General features: G+C 61.7%; 1 protein-coding gene across 1 annotated transcript in view; it reads left to right on the top strand.

Annotated features, from left to right (window-relative positions):
- Positions 1 to 1,863, top strand: part of STUM (stum, mechanosensory transduction mediator homolog) — a 41,097-nt gene extending 39,234 nt beyond the window's left edge. Inside the window, exon 2 of the mRNA XM_081114467.1 lies at positions 331 to 1,863. Coding sequence (XP_080970593.1) covers positions 331 to 518 — 188 coding nt within the window. The 3' untranslated portion in view covers positions 519 to 1,863. The remainder of the gene's footprint in view (positions 1 to 330) is intronic.
- Positions 1,864 to 15,920: the final 14,057 nt, after the last annotated feature.

The following is a 15,920-nucleotide window of genomic DNA, read 5'->3' as shown; positions in this document are numbered from 1 at the left end:
AGTCACCTTCCTTAGATCCCTGCTCCCGGGGTATCACTCTCCTGCTCAAAACGGTCAGCTCAGTTCCCAACATGCTGGGCAAGCCCCTCTCCAGGCATTCGGAGCCCCCACAGGTGCCCTGAGCACCCCCCAACACCCCATGCCACCGCTCCTGCCCCCATGGCACCCTGTGTCCCCAAGGCCCGCGGCAGCCCCGTGCTGGGCCTCCTCCAGGGGGGCCCCGGTGTGAGCGGGAAGGGGCTGGACACAGGCTGCTTCTCCCCGGGCTCCCGGGGGCAGGCAGGGCCCGGCGGCGAGGAGCATCTAACACGCTGCCCCCTCGGTTCACAGGGACGTTCGTCTCGGCCTTCGCGGTGCTGTGCGGGGCCCGCACCGACCTCCCCGACAGGCACGTGTGCTGCGTCTTCTGGCTGAACATCGCGGCCGCCCTCATCCAGATCCTCACGGCCATCGTCATGGTGGGCTGGATCATGAGCATCTTCTGGGGCATGGACATGGTCATCCTGGCCAGTGAGTAGCCACGGGCCAGCCCCTCGTGGGCGGGGCTGGTTGAGGGGGCGTGGCTGGAGGAGGAGCATCCATGGGCCACCCCTCCTTGTGAGCGGGGCGGGGCTGGATAGGGTGAGGGGGCTGGGCTGGGTGAGGGGGTGTGACCGGAGGAGGAGCAACCACGGGCCACGCCTCCTTGTGGGCGGAGCTGGACCGGGTGAGGGGACGGGGCTGGAGGAGGAGCAGGCTGACTGGGGTCTGGGTGTCCGTGACCCTCAGGGCTGGGCGCGTGGCCGGGAGATCTGCTGAGCCTGCTCCTTCCCCGAGGGCTCACCTGTGTCCTCCTCACGGGTGTCCGTGCCCGTGTCCGTGCCGCCTGCCTGCCTGCACACCCAGCCCCACGCCTGAGGGACTCCTAGGCGCGGACAGGCAGAGACCAAGCCAGGGAGCTCGGGTCCCTGTGCCTCGTGCCCTGCGCCTCCGCCATGCACTTTCCAGAGAGAAGGGAAAGGCCACGTGGTGCATTTGCCCGCGGACCCTGTGACTGCTTTACAGCCGGAGCAGCACAACGTCTCCTTTAAACTAAGCTCCTTGTCGCTTGATTGGAAAGCCTTCCTTCCTCACTGGGATTGCGTGGCCCTTCACCAGCCATTTCACACCGAGGCTGTACCCAGGAACCATGGGGCCTGGGGCTCAGCGATAACCCAGAGCCCCCTCGCCTCGCCCCAGATGAGGACATAGAAGCCCCGAAGTACAGGCGGGGACCTGTCGCTGCCTCACTTCCCATCACCTCAGGCTGTTGACTCAGCCAGAGCCCCGTCCTCTATGGCGGGTGTGGGGCCATAACTGGGCTGCAGGGTCATCAAATGCAGAACCTCACCCCCACCCTTCCTACTGCTCCCAACCCGAGCCTCCCCTGGGGTCAGAGCCAGCTCCCTGGATGTCTGTACACTGGTCCCGGGTGCTGTCTTCATGTCGGACGTTTCAGAGCACTGTTTGGGGCTGGCCTGGGGGCTGCACCAGAAAACCCTCCAGACTTCGCTGCTACCCACTTTCGCGCCCTGGACCCAGACGTGCTCACCCACCTCAGCACAAGGTGTCCTTGCACTTTCCCCCCAAAAATAAACCCACCTCAAAGGATGAACAGTTGCCACTCTTGAGATGGTGCCATGGGCCTGGATGGCCCCAAGCAGCAACGCAGTGGGTCCCAGGATGACGAGTTTGAAGGGAATAACCACACCTGACTTCACTCCTGGCTGGGCAGAGGCTGCCCTTTCTGGTCCCTCCAGCCCCTTCCGAGAAAAATGAAGGAAACTTTTCAGTTGTAACCATACAGGAAGATCTTTCTCATAGCATAGCATACCATACCATACCATAAAACAACAACAACAAAAAACTCCTAAGAGGGGAATCAGAGAAATATAGATCAAAGTAGAAGTTAAAATGAGGAACTTACAAGCACACTAGTGTGTGTGTGTGTGTGTGTGTGTGTGTGTGTGTGTGTGTGTATTAGAGGCCCAGTGGATGAAATTCATTCCCTGGGGGGGGCGGGTGAGGGGGTGGGCAGGGGCCTCAGCCCAGTCTGCACTCTCTCCAATCCAGGACCCCTCAGGGGATGTCCAACTGTCGGTTTAGGCCATTGGACATCCTTCTCACAATCCTGGACCACTGGCTCTTAATCACTCACCTGCCTGCCTGCCTGGTCACCCCTAACTGCTCTTCCCTGCTGGCCTGATTGGCCCTCACTGCCTCTGCATGCTGGCCTGATCACCCCTAATTGCCCCCCTTGCCAGCTGGTCGCCCCTAACTGACCCCACTGCTGGCCTGGTCGTAGGCAGCCATCTTGTGAGGGCATGAGGGTTAATTTGCATATTACGTCTTTATTATATATTATTGATTTCAGAGAGGAAGGGAGAAGTAGAGAGAGATAGAAACATCAATGATGATAGAGGATCATTGATTGGCTGCCTCCTGCACGCCCCACACTGGGGATCGAGCCTGCAACCCGGGCATGTGCTCTTGACCAGAATCGAATTGAACCTGGGACCTTTCAGTCTGCAGACCAATGCTCTATTCACTGAGCCAAGCCAGCTAGGACTCTATATTAACAATAAGCAAATAACAGGGAACAACAGACGGTCTTGGTCATGTGTCAGTAACTACTTGGTAATTTTACAGCCACTTCTTTCTACTGCCTTGCCCATGGCAGACATTACCAATCAATTGCTACACTTTCCGCTGAACAATCTCGCGGTGGGGGCTTCAGGCAGTCACTGCCAATTGATCCAAGACGTTTGCAAGATAAAATCTGCTTGCCTTCTGGGCATTAGATTTCATGTGTGGCTCCTGTTTATACAAGGGTGACCCACAGGGCTCAGATGCAGCCTAGCCCGGCCAGGCATGGCACTTCAGTACCTTTGGATTCTTGTGGTCAGACCTGTTCTGCAGCTGACCCTGCTCAGGTCCATCCAGGATTCACCTCCAGGCAGACAGGTGTTGGGGTACAAGAGAGTGAGGGGCAGGAGGCGAGCAGCAGAGGGGGCGTGGCTGAGCTGTGGAGGGAAGGAGGGGCCTGGAGAGGGGTTCTTGGTAGTGCCTCACAGGGCAGGACTCCTGGGGAGGAGGAGCCCTCGGGTGCCCACAGCCTAAAGGGGCCACGGTGAGCCCACCCCGCTCCATCACCCGGGCCTGAGCATCCTCTGTTTTGTATTTCAGCAGCTCCTCTGCCCTCTGTTTTTAGACTCCTTTCTCTTTTTCTTTTCCTTTCCTTCCTCATGCTGCCTCACATCCTGTGTTCTCCAAGTTTCCCAAGGTGAGTCTGTTGGTGGGTGCCAGCCTCGGGCCTGGGCTGCCTCCCCCCCACCCCTCCACCCCCGATGCCCCATTCGTCCCCTCTTTCAGCTGGTCAACTGGCTTCTATTTTTAGCTTTTTATTTTGGAAAATGTTGAAACATAAACAAACGTAAAGGCCGAGTCCAGTGAGTGCCTGAGGCCCAACAACTGTCCGCTCAAGGCTGCTCTTGTTTCATCAGCTACTCCCTGCATCGCCCCCACCCCCAGCCCTGGATTTCTCAGCACCCAAAATAGATGAATAAACGGATAAATAAAGAGGAAAAAAAGTGAAGTCCACCGAAGGTCCTCTTTGGGCTGAGTCACCAGCTACTAGGGGGTAACCACTCAAAATTCAAGACTCACAATTTTATCCTTAAATATTTCAGTAGGTATCCTTTTTAAAAAAACACAACCACAGTGCCCTTTTATACCCAAATAAACAAGCAGCAAATCTCCAATATCGATGTGGTGAGTGTTCCCGTGGCCTCACAATTATCACCAAATGTTCTAAAGGCTCCAAACCCTCAGTCACCTTTGCCTGTGCCCCCAGCGTCCAGCTGAAGACACGCATGCTCACTCCCTCCTGTGGACTGTCTTCCTTCCTCCTTCCATCCACACGTACCAGGCGCCTATCACTTGGGGGAGCCTGTCTGGCACCTTCTCCTGGGCACCTTCACGCCAGGCCAGCCTGGGGGCGCCGCTTGTGTGCAGGGCTGTGGGCTCAGGGGGCGTGGATCACCTCCCAGCGCCCACCCCCAGGTCCCTCCTCCCATGTCCCCAGGAAACCCCACGCTCCACCGTTTCCATTCACCCCTTTGATTCCCATGAAACAGCCAACGCCCTTGGGGACAGTTGGACCCTGTGGGCCGTTGACAAAGGTCTCAGGAGCCGCTCCTCGCCTGGGCGGCTCCGGGAGAAATCCTGCAGCAGGTGGGTGCCTCACCCTCTCCTCTGCTTCTTCCTCGCAGGCTACAAGGAGCAGGGCATCCCTCAGCAGCTGTGAGCCCGGAACCCCGAGAGTCCGGGGGGCCCCGTGAGGGCGCCCGGCAGCACCAGGACCTCCCAGGCTGTCTCTGCTGTTTCCTGGTTTGGAGGAAAGGGAGGATTTAAAGCGATTATTTATTTTGGAAACGCATCTGCTCTTCTCCACAGCTCTGAGGGCGACCAGCCCCTCCCCGCTCCGAAAGCCCTGTCGGCGCGGCACCCAGAGCCCCCCCATCCCCGGGGTGGGGGTGGGTAGAGACAGGGATGCGGACAGAGGCTGGAATGTGCCCCCACACCCACCCCCTCGCCTCGCCCACGGCCAGGGCACGCCGCCAGGCCGCAGGGCAGCAGCGGCTCCCACGGGCAGGACTGTGGTAGACGCTGCCTCTGGGCCCCCAGCGCCTGTGAGTGGCCTCCTGGGAGCGGCACCAGGCGGAGAGAGAAGGGACGGGCTCCAGCGGAGTGGACAGGCTGCGGTGCCCTCAGCTTTGCTGGCAGGGGACACACGGATCCCCCCGGTGTGACTGGCCCTGCCCTCCCGCTCATACCCCAGCTCTTCGCCACGGGAACCTGCGGGCCTGCGTGTATTGTGACCTGTTTCCCTGAGAAGGAGGCAGGGGCCCCGCGCCTGGGCAAACTGTGGGGTCAGACGGTCGCCCACGGAATTGCCACCCGGGTCTGCGTGCGCACAGCCCAGCGCCTTCCCCGTTTCACTTAACACCGCTCCTGGCCCCAGTCCTTCTGAGATCACTGCAGTGGCTGGGTCTCTGATTCAGGAATGTTGGGTCTGAGGGGAGCAGGAGGCGTGTAACCTACATGTGCTAACAGCCCGCGGCCTGGAACAGCTCTCCTCCATCACACACGTGACACGGTGCCTCTGGGGCCGAGAGCCGATGGGCCCTGGAGGGGCTCGTGATGTAGCAGATCCCCCGGGAGGCAGAGACCGTGGAAGTTGTCCAGGCGCCTGGGGTCACGGATCCACTGGAAGGAGGAGGAAGACCTCCGCGATGCTAGTGAGGAGGCGGACACTCACGTGTCTGTGTTCACTGTCCGTCTAACACAGGAATCGCTCAAGTGCGCCCTGGCCCCAGCTGGCTGCCAGCCCACTGGCCTCTGTGCCGCTGGGGTGTCCCCGGGGTGGGGGGGGCTTTTCCTGTTGTCAGGGGCTCAGCCAGAATCGGGCCAGGACCGGAGCAGGGACCTGTCTGGATGGCATGCTGGGGCCACAGCCGGTTAGGCCCCTGGCTCCTCCGTGAGCCCCTTTGGGGCCACTGTTTGCATAGTCTCTGCTCTTAACCCCCCACCTGGGGCAGTGGTCCCCCCACCCCATCCCCTGGGCTTTTCAGTTACAGTCCTGCTGGGAAGCGGCCTGGGGTCCCTGTGGCCCGGACAGCTCCCTGGCATCCCCTCCAGCCACTCCTCCCTTCCCCTCCCCCCGCCCCCCCTTTCCCCCAGTTCTCTGCTCCTGGCTTGATTTCCGCCCCCCGCCCACCCCATCCTGTAGTTTTGAGGAGCACCTCGCCATGGCTGCCTGGGGTGGGGTTGCCTTCTGAACCCCTGGCCCCGTCTTTATCTCCTCCCTCCTGTCTCCTGACGCCAACCCAGGCCTCTTCGGGCTTCCATGTGCTTCTGTGCTTTTCCAGTGGGACCAGCGCAGTTTGATCAGAAAGGAGACCCTTTCGCACCCTCCAGGCCGAGCAGGGAGCTGCTGGCTGCCTACGCTCAGGGCCTCCCCTGGAATCAGATCAAACAGCCTCCGCTGGTGAAGTGACCACATGGCCCAGGGCCCTCCGCCCACAGCCCTCACCCTGTCTGTGGCTCCCCGGAGTGGTGACGGGTCTGGGGTGGGGGCACCCCCACAGGGGGGGCGGAGGAGCTCATTTTCCAGGCTGGGTTGGGGCTGAGGGTAGAGGAGGGACAGCTACTATGCTGCATGTTTAGTGACATAGTCCAGGCGTGGGTGGGGTTCTTTTGAGTGACAGGTGTCCCCACGAGTGCTGTGTGGAGTGACTAGCGCAGAGACGTCTCCAAACCTGAGGAGGCTTGAGGCTCATCGGGAGCCCCTGTTCAGGTAACTGGAGGGTGGACCCCCAGGTCTTCTCAGCGGGGAGCTGTGAGGATGCCACGTGGGCTGATCTGCTCCAGGAGCGCCATCTGATCAGCCCCAGACTCGGCCTCATTAGAGAAAGAGCGGTGGCCGCGGGCTGTCGGGGCCAGAGCTCAGGTGACACACCAGCCAGTGGGCGGAGGGCTCTCGCCCGCCTGCTGGATGGACACTCAGCCCTGGGCCGGCCGATGGCCCAGCACGCACAGGGCTCCCCCAGGTTGGCCTGTCAGCAGTCGGAGCCCCCAGGACACTCCCTGGCCTTGGGTGTTCGGGGGTCACCGGGGTGCAGAGAGCTCCATCGTAAGTGAGATACTCCTGGGACCTGGCTGTGACGCTGGTCAGAGGGGGCGTCCCTGGGCCGCGGGGGACCTGGTGCAGGAGTGAGCCCTGCGGGGGGACGGCCTGTGGGTGTGGACGGAGGCTGCTGGCGGGACCTTAACGGCAGGCCCAGGCCGGGGGCAGGGTCCCTGCGGAGGGGCCATCACTGACGACCGGGGCGGGGAGGGGAGGTGGGAGGGGGTGATGAGGGCGCGTCAGCTGCGCCCGGATCCAGCTCCTCGGGCCCCTGGGGCTGAGCCAGGAGGGGCTGACCCGAGAAGAGCCTGGGGGGAGCTGGGCCCTGGGCTTCGGTGACTCCGGCCGTTGTCACCGTCAGCGATGCCGGCAGAAAGCCCCGCCAGGAAGCCGCGGGGGGTCGTTTCCATGTGTCCTCGCTGGGCGGTCCAGGCCCTGCTCTCTGCTGTTCTTATCCCTCTTGCCCTTCTGTTTGGAGGCCTTCCCAGAGGGGCTGGCGGTGGAGGGGCGTTTGAAAGTGTGTGTGTGTGTGTGTATGTGTGTGTGTGTGTGTGCCATTGAGGTCAGAGAGGGAGGGAGAGGGAGGGAGAGAGAAACATCAGCGGTGGGAGAGAATCACGGATCCGCTGCTGCCTGCACGCCCGCCATGGGGATCGAGCCCACAACCCGGCATGTGCCCTGACCGGAACCGAACCCTGACCTCCTGGTTCATAGGTTGATGCTGGACCACTGAGCCAGGCCGCCAGGCTGGAGGCGCTGCTAAAGCAGGGTGTGGTCCCGGCGGTGGGGGTGGGGTCCTGACAGTGGGGGTGGGGGTGGGGTCCTGACAGTGGGGGTGGGGGGGTGGGGTACCGGCTGTGGGGGTGGGGTCCTGGCGGTGGGGGTGGGGTCCTGGCTGTGCGGGTGGGGTCCCGGCAGTGGAAGCTCCTGGTCAGATGCTCAGGAACCCGCCCTAAAGCCCGTGAGACAGGAGGCCCCTGAGCGCCCTCCCGCCTGGGTGTGAGTTCCTGCCTTGGTGCCCTTGGTCTCTCCCACGGCTCCGGCCTCAGTTTAGCCATCTGTAGATCGGGAACAAGGAGGGGCCTGGGCAGCCATGGTTTCCCCCATTTCTGTCAGGGCAGAGGGCTGGGAGGGGAGAGGAGCAAGGGGGACAAGGACCGGGAGAGGGGGAGGGGGAGGGGGAGGGGGACAGGGAGAGGGGGAGGGGGAGGGGGAGGGGGACAGGGAGAGGGGGAGGGACAGGGAGAGGGGGAGGGACAGGGAGAGGGGGAGGAGCAAGGATGGGATGGGGGAGGGGAGGGTCCTCTCCTGCACTGGCCGGGCCTCCTGGACTCAGGCTGGACCCTGCCTCCGGGACTCTTTCTGGTAAAACAGAAACACCGGCCCCAATTCCACTCTCCCCTCGTGACCCCGCCCACTTGGTCCCACTTGCACGAGTCTAAGTGTCTGGTGCAAGGTGTCTCTCGCTTTGATTTAGCTGTGGAATCTGTCCCAGCCCTCCCCCCCTCTCCTGCCTGGATTTGCCAAAATGCCAGCCGCCCTGGCGGGCCGGTATCCCCAGAAGCCCCTCCGCACACCCACCCTTCAGTGGGCCGCAGCACAGACACGCACGCACTGCACACACACGCACACACGTACACTGCACACACGTGCACATGCACGCACTGCACACACGCACGCATGTGCACACACGTGCTGCATACATGCATGCACACGCACACAGCACACATGTGCGGGCATGTACCCTGCACACACATGCACTGCACACACATGCATGTGTGCGCGCGCCCGTGCACATACACTCGCACACGCACACGCACACGTGCTCGCCCACAGCCCCTCTGCGTGCTGGGAGACGGCAGGGCAGGGCCGCTGGAGGCTCAGGTGGGGTTTCCTCTCCAGGGGCCTCGCCAAGTCCAGCAGCCCCGCCTTCCAGCCTGGGCGGTGGCATTTTGCCCTGTCAGCCCCCGGGGCCCCGATGTGCCATCTCCCCTCTCCAGCACCTGGTCGGGCTCTCTCCTCCCCCCGCCGGGCTCACCCCCATGCACTGTGCACTGCATGGCTCAGTGGGAGGCGAGGCTCCCAGAGGACGGGGCACAGGGGCCGCCTTCTGGGCTCGTCCCATGCTCCTCTGAGGCCTTTTCTGCTCCCCTACGCTCCCCCCCTGTCTCCCCCGTGTGGGGACCAGTGAGGAGAGGAGGAGGACAGTCACGGCCACCCCACGTTCTGTGCTGGTGCCGGTCCGTGACCGGCAGGGAGAGGGGTGGCGGCTGTGACCGGCCGGGCGCCCTGCTCACAGGCTAAGTCCATGCTGTTGTACACGGTGCCACCATCCCTCCCTCTCTCTCTTTCTTTCTCTCTTTCTTTCTCTTTCTCCCTCCCTCCCTCCCTCCCTCCCTCCCTCCCTCCCTCCCTTCCTTCCTTTCTTTTTCTTTCTTTTCTTTCATTTTTAACACACACACACACACACACACACACACACACACGCCTGGCTCTGTGCACACATGGTGAGTGTTGTGTCGTGAACTGCAGTGTTTTGACGCTGTGACTGGCTTTGTTTGGGCCTGTTTCCGTGACGTCAGTCGCTGTGTGTTTCTCTCGGTTTCTGACAACACGCGCTCGCCGACCTTCCAGGCTTCCCCCGCTCACTCCCACCCAGACCCCTGGGAGCGGCCCCACCAGCTTCCGGGGTCCAGCCCCCAGGGGGTCCAGCACCCCAGTGACCGGAGCCGTTTTGGTTCCAAGAGAGAAAGGAACTCTGATGTCAGGGATGGAGGGAAGCTTCCGACGTGCCCTGGTCCCAGCCGCGCAGCCGGGCCCGTCCACGCACAGCCTCGCTCTCCCGGGGCCTCGGGACAAGCCCGCGACCGGCCCCCGGGGCTGGCGTCTCCGCGGCGCCCAGTGGGGCTCCAGTTTCTTCAGCGCCGCCAGCTTTGACATTTGTAACTCGAGCACCATTACTGTACATGCAATGAAAATACCATGTAAGACGACAAAGCCTTTGTACATATCTCCATGTACATATTTATATACTCACACGCGTTCCCGTTATTAGTACATAAAGCATGACACGTCTCGTAGTTCAAGTTCGTGGTTTTTTAAATCCTGGAAAACGGCGTTGGAAACCTTTTCTCCCTTCCCCCCTTTTCTATGTAATAAACACCACGTGACCTTGGTGGCTTCTCCAACCTGCGTGCTCTCATGTTCATAAGCGAACGGATCGCGGACTGGCTCCCCAAGGCTCCTCCCTCTGTCGGCTGCCTTGGCTGTCGGCGGCCTTTCCGTCCTGAAGGTCACCCTTTCCCGGGGCGGCCTCGCCTTCCTCAGACCTTCTCACCCACACTCCTCTCCTCCCGGGAGGCTCTACAATTCCTCCTCCCAGGGCCATATCTTTGATAATCTGATCCCTTTGCAGCCGGAAACTTACACATTAAATTGGTCTCTGGGACGCGCCTGGGTTTACCAAGAAGACGTGTGCAGATGACACTCACGGCCTTGCCTTGGTTGTGCGAGGGGTTGGTGAGGCAGACGCGGACGTACGCATGGCAGGTCTCCCACATCAACAAGAAGCAAGGAGAGAGTGACTGGACTCGGAGCTAGAGGTTCAGCTACAACCAGGGACTGGCTGGCCTGGTGCTCCCTTGGCAGGAATCGGCAGGGCACAGTCCACGGCCCAGCCAACACCTTCGGCTTCTTCGTTTAAAAATACATTTTTATTGAGTTCTCAGGTGAAGGAAGAGGGAGAGAGAGATAGAAACATCAACAATGAGAGAGAATCATTGATGGGCTACCTCCTGCATGCCCCACACTGGGGGTCGAGCCCGCAACCCGGGCATGTGCCCTGATTGGGAATCAAACTGTAACCCCTGAGCCACAGCAGCCGGGCCAGCCAACATCTGTAGAAACTGGGTGAAGACCTAGCAGCTTTCACACTCGTGGAGGAAGGGAACCAAGTCCATTAGAACAGATCAGAGTTCACAGCGCTCTTGCCAGACAGAGGCATCTCACAGGTGAAATCCAGTAACTGACTCTGATGGTCACATGGAAGGGTGCTCGCTGCCCCTCACACCCAGGGCGTCATCCGATACTGTGGCGGGTGGCGGGCAGCGGAGATCGATGCATCAGAGCAGCGGGCACATCAGCTCCAGGCGCGCTAGGGGCAACTCTCACCCCAGGGAAAGGCCCTGCCCCTCACGGTGAGCCCCGGCCCAGCTCAAGTCCAGGGTCAGACAAAACCGTGCCCTTGTTGGTTCTTCTCACACCCTGTCCCAGTGCCAGTTCCTCCCCTGCTTCCCTGTGATTCTGGGGGCGCCTGCCAATCATAGCCCCCCACCCCCCACACAGGCCAATAGCAGGGCCCTCTCGCAGAGCAACCTGCAGGGTGGGGGTTTTGCTGAGAGCCTTCTAGCTGCAATCTGGGGGCAGCTGCTTGCTCCCTGGCCCGAGGCTGCAGTGCGGAGGCCTGCGCTGCCCAGGACCAAGGTCCGCCTCTCGGAGACAGGAGGCTGCAGTGAGACACGACACAGAGACAGCGGAGGGAGCCATGGAGCGGGAGTCACTCACGTGGCCCCATGACCACGGCCATGGCCACGGCTGCCTCGCCCGCCTCGGTTCAGTGCACAAGCCACCCATGCACCTCCCTCCGTCCCTATCTTCTTCCTTCCTTCCTTCCTTCCTTCCTTCCTTCCTTCCTTCCTTCCTTCCTTTCTTTCTTTCCATAAACTCGTTCAGGATGAGCTTCTCTCACTAACAACAATAACAGCAACGCCCTCACTGAGTCTCTGCCCCCAAAGCCTCCTCTGCCCCCCTCGCTCGTCACCGTCTCCCCACCGACCAAGCCCACAGTGAGACCCACACCGGGCTCTCGGCTGTGACCGTGTGCACACGCGCACAGGCGCGCACGCCAGGCCTGGGCACACGTGTAACTGTCTTCCACGTGGGATGAGTGACGGATGTGGCACTTACATGTGACACGATTTTATCCCTTCCACCCCGTCCTCCCACCTTCCCACGCCACCTGACCTCTCCTGGGACCAAGAATATTGGAGAACAGCATTTAAAAAGTGTGGCTGACACATGCACAATGATCTCAATTAAAAGTGTTAATAGAAAAGGTTCCAGTGGGGCTTACAGACACGCACCCATCTTCTCCCGTCACCCCGACCGCGAGGCGAGGCAGAGCCGGGGACGCCGGGCCAGCTGGCCGGCACTTAGCCGGCTCCTGGGGGCAGGGGAGGCGGGGCCTGGATCTCAGTCCCTACGTTTACATCTCCTTCGAGCCCTCGTGAGAACGGAACCTGAGCGTGGTGTTCCGAAGCCCCCGGGAATTCTCGGATTCTCGGCCCTCAGCCCGGGGCCTGCTGTCCGTCCAGCCTGCAAAGTCCCTACCAGCCAGGCCACGGCCCCTTCTCAGGGAACCAGGAACCAGGTTTCTCAGACGCGAAGCCCCCGTCGCCGCCTCCTGGGGGGTTTGTGCTCTCCCCCTGCCCCCTGGCCGTCCCGGGAGCTCCCTCACCTGCCGGGAGGAGCAGCAGCAGCAGGTCGCACACCTGCCTGGAGGAGCAGCAGCAGCAGGTCGCACACCTGCCGGGAGGAGCAGTAGAAGCAGGTCGCGCACCTGCCGGGAGGAGCAGAAGCGGGTCCCTCACCTGCCAGGAGGAGCAGCAGCAGCAGGTCCCTCACCTGCCGGGAGGAGCAGCAGCAGCAGGTCCCTCACCTGCCGGGAGGAGCAGCAGAAGCAGGTCCCTCACCTGCCAGGAGGAGCAGCAGCAGCAGGTCCCTCACCTGCCGGGAGGAGCAGCAGAAGCGGGTCCCTCACCTGCCGGGAGGAGCAGCAGCAGCAGGTCCCTCACCTGCCGGGAGGAGCAGAAGCAGGTCCCTCACCTGCCGGGAGGAGCAGCAGAAGCGGGTCCCTCACCTGCCGGGAGGAGCAGAAGCAGGTCCCTCACCTGCCAGGAGGAGCAGTTAGAAGCAGGTCCCTCACCTGCCGGGAGGAGCAGCAGAAGCGGGTCCCTCACCTGCCGGGAGGAGCAGAAGCAGGTCCCTCACCTTCCAGGAGGAGCAGCAGAAGCAGGTCTCGCACCTGTACAAAGCGCACCTGCACCTGGCCCCTTCCCCACCTCCCACCTCCCACCTGACATGGGAAACACGTTGTGCAGAATCCTCTCTAGGACAGAGGCAGGCCGTTCCCATGGGCTTCCTGCCTCTCTGAAGGGCTGGGGACTCGCCATGCAAATCAGCCCAGGCAGCAGGCCCAGGAGCCCCCAGACGTCCCCTCGGGCCGCGAGGCGCTGGGCAGAGAGAGGAAGAGAGCAAACACGGGAGACGATGAACAGCCCAGTCCCGTCTCAGGGCGCTTTGGTGGCCTGACCGGGATTTCCAAAACGACTCGCAACTCCAGCGAAAGCATCTCACCCGCAGGCTTTTAAACAAGATTTACTGGTTTGAGGGGAGGGGAGGGAGGGAGAGACACGATGCGTTGTCCCACTTATCATGCCTTCACTGGCTGATGCTTGCACGCGCCCTCACCGGGAGCAAACCCGCAACCTTGGCGCACGGGGATGACGCTCTAACCAACCGAGCCGCCTGGCCAGGCCCGGGCTTTGTTCTTCGTGGGAGACCCAAGAGGCATGGTTCGAGGTGGCCCCTCGGCAGCCCGGAGCCCTGGGGCCCAGGTCATCGGGGGGCGAGTCTGGGGACATCTTAGAGTGGGAAACGCGTGTGCGCCAAGGCCCAGGGTGTGAGGGACGGTGACCGCAGAGCGCGGCCTCATCTGCTGCCCTGGCCGGGGCCAGGCCTGGGAGGCGGACTTGGATTCCGTCTATAAAACACCCTCCCAGCGACACTGGGGCCTCACAGAGCAGACACAACGCCTGGTTTCTGCAAGTAACAACCGTGTGGAAGGAGGAGTGAGAATGCACGCGCATCACGCCTCCGGGAGCTGGTGCCGACCGAAGCATGAACGGTGGCGACGCGGGAGAGAGGAGCGGACAGAATCACTCCCAGACGCGGACGGTGCCCGAGGGGACGTCCCAGGCCTTTAACTCCACACTGAAGAGCAATTATCTTTTCAGTTAGGTTTTCTGAGACATGGTTTACATGTTGAAATTCACCCCTTTGTGGTTCTATACACAGTCCTGTGCTCAATCTGTCAAACACGCGAGCTGCAGAGCCACGACCACGGCGAAGGGCTCCTTGGACCGGGGCCCTCTGCATCCAGGACACAGGAGGGTGCCCCTGGGGTGTGCCTGGTTCAGACTGAACATTGTTCAGTGCAATTCACCGTCTCAGCAGCTCGTCAGGGCAAAGCTGTGGCTGGGCTGGGCCGAGTGACGAGAGGAAGGGGCTGTCGCGCCCTGGGCATCAGGGACAGGGTGGGGGGGGGACGGGGGAGGAGGCCCCCTGGGCCATGGGGCTTCCAGACCTGCAAGGTGAATGACTTCAGGTGCCTTGTAATGCACATGGCCGTCCAGAAGGGGGCGGCCTCCCCCAACGGGGACCCTGTCACTCGCTCTCCCCACATGTGTTCGAAGAAGCGTGACTAAACTGGGCCTGCCCCCCATGGAACTAGCGCGGGGCTGCTGGCGGCAGCACGCTCTCAGCCTGATGCGGTTGCCCGTGATTTGCAGAAACTATTTTTAAAACAACCCAAGGACACGTCGCCACATTGAAAACCAGAGATGAGCATGGCACCCCTCCCCCTGCCCCCCACCTGCTTTACTCACAAGTGTGGGGGGTACAGGCGGAGGGTGGGGTTGGAAACAGCGCGTGAAGTTAGCAAGAGGGGCACTGCTGTGGCTGAATGCCTGTGCCCCCCACACCCCCTGATCCCTAACCCCATGCGATGGTGTTTGGAGAAGGGGCCTGTGAGGACCCGAGAAAGGTTGAGGCCATCATGACGGGGCCGTAGTGAGGAAGAGACGCCAGAGTTCCTCGCCCCCCCCTCGCCCCCCCCACGCACACACTCTGAGAAGGTGGCCACCTGCCAGTCGGGAAGAGGAGCCCCCCCCCCCCCAGAGTCCATACCCTGCAGAGCCTGACCTTGGCCTCCAGCCGCAGAAGGAGAGCTGCACATCTGTGTCCAGCCGCCCGGCCAGGGTGTCCGTAGGGCAGCCCAAGCCGGCTGAGACCGGCACCTACTCAGGGAGCCGCTTCCCTTGTTACCTTGTTCTTGTCGTCAGCATGCTATCAGACTATTTCTCTTTTGCTTTTACCAAAACCCTGCCACCCTCCCATCTGCTGAGAGTGACCCCTGCCCGGGGCCATCTGCTATTCCCACCGCACTTCTCTGCGGAAGGCGTCCCCTCAGGCTGAGCAGGGGCCACCGAGTGCCAGGAGCAGGCCGGCCACGCAGGACAGACGCCCGCTGTTCTGGGTGTTTGCGAGAACTGGGATGCGCTGGTGTGGGAAGCACGGGGCTTGGTTGGAAGGTCTGTAAGGAGGATTCCCTGAAAGGCCGGGGGCCTCTGGGGGACCTTACCGAGGCGGCAGCCCCTGCCTTGACTTTTCCAAACAAGCCTGAGCCCGGGCGTTCACTGGAATCTCTATGTTTAGACTTCAGAGTCCTTGTTTGAAAGACACTGCAGATGCATGTGTTTTTTCAAGGATGCTTGCCCAGCTGATGTGTCTAGGGGTTTAGTTCAAGCTGTTGCTGCAACAAAAGCCGAAGGAGGCAGGCGAACCGGGCTGCTGGGTCCCTTTAGCCAGGCAGCCCCTTAGCCTCTCTTTCACAGTCCGTGTGTCAGAGTCATCATTCGCCCGTCGCTCAGGATCTGCAGGTCAGTCTGTCAGGCTGGGTTTTCTGTGGGAGGCCATGAGCCAGGTGACCGCAGAGCATGGCCTCATCTGCTGCCCTATCACTGCGGCTGCTGTGGTGGGTGGGGGAGGGGCGATGGTGACTTGAGTCTGTGTCCCGGGGCTGAGGGGACAGACGGCGGCAGGGCTGTGCTTCCCTGAGGTCACAGAGCCTGGGATACACAGTGCCTGAGGGTCAGAGGGCTCCTGGTTCAGGGTCCCTCCCCATCCCCCGCCCCCACACACACTCCCGGGCTGGCTGAGGGTCTGGGCGGCCAGAGCTCGGCCCCACCCCTGGGACCTGGGCCAAGAGAACACAAGCCCTGTGCCCCCCACACACTCCCAGGTAGGAAGACAGAATCGGTCTGGAAACCAGGCAATTTCTGGATTCGAATCCCCGCTTCCCACTTACTCCCCAGGT

Source organism: Myotis nattereri (genome assembly GCF_964212035.1).
Source record: "Myotis nattereri genome assembly, chromosome: 20".
Taxonomy (NCBI): Eukaryota; Metazoa; Chordata; class Mammalia; order Chiroptera; family Vespertilionidae; genus Myotis; species Myotis nattereri.
This window is presented reverse-complemented; position numbering and strand designations above follow the sequence as displayed.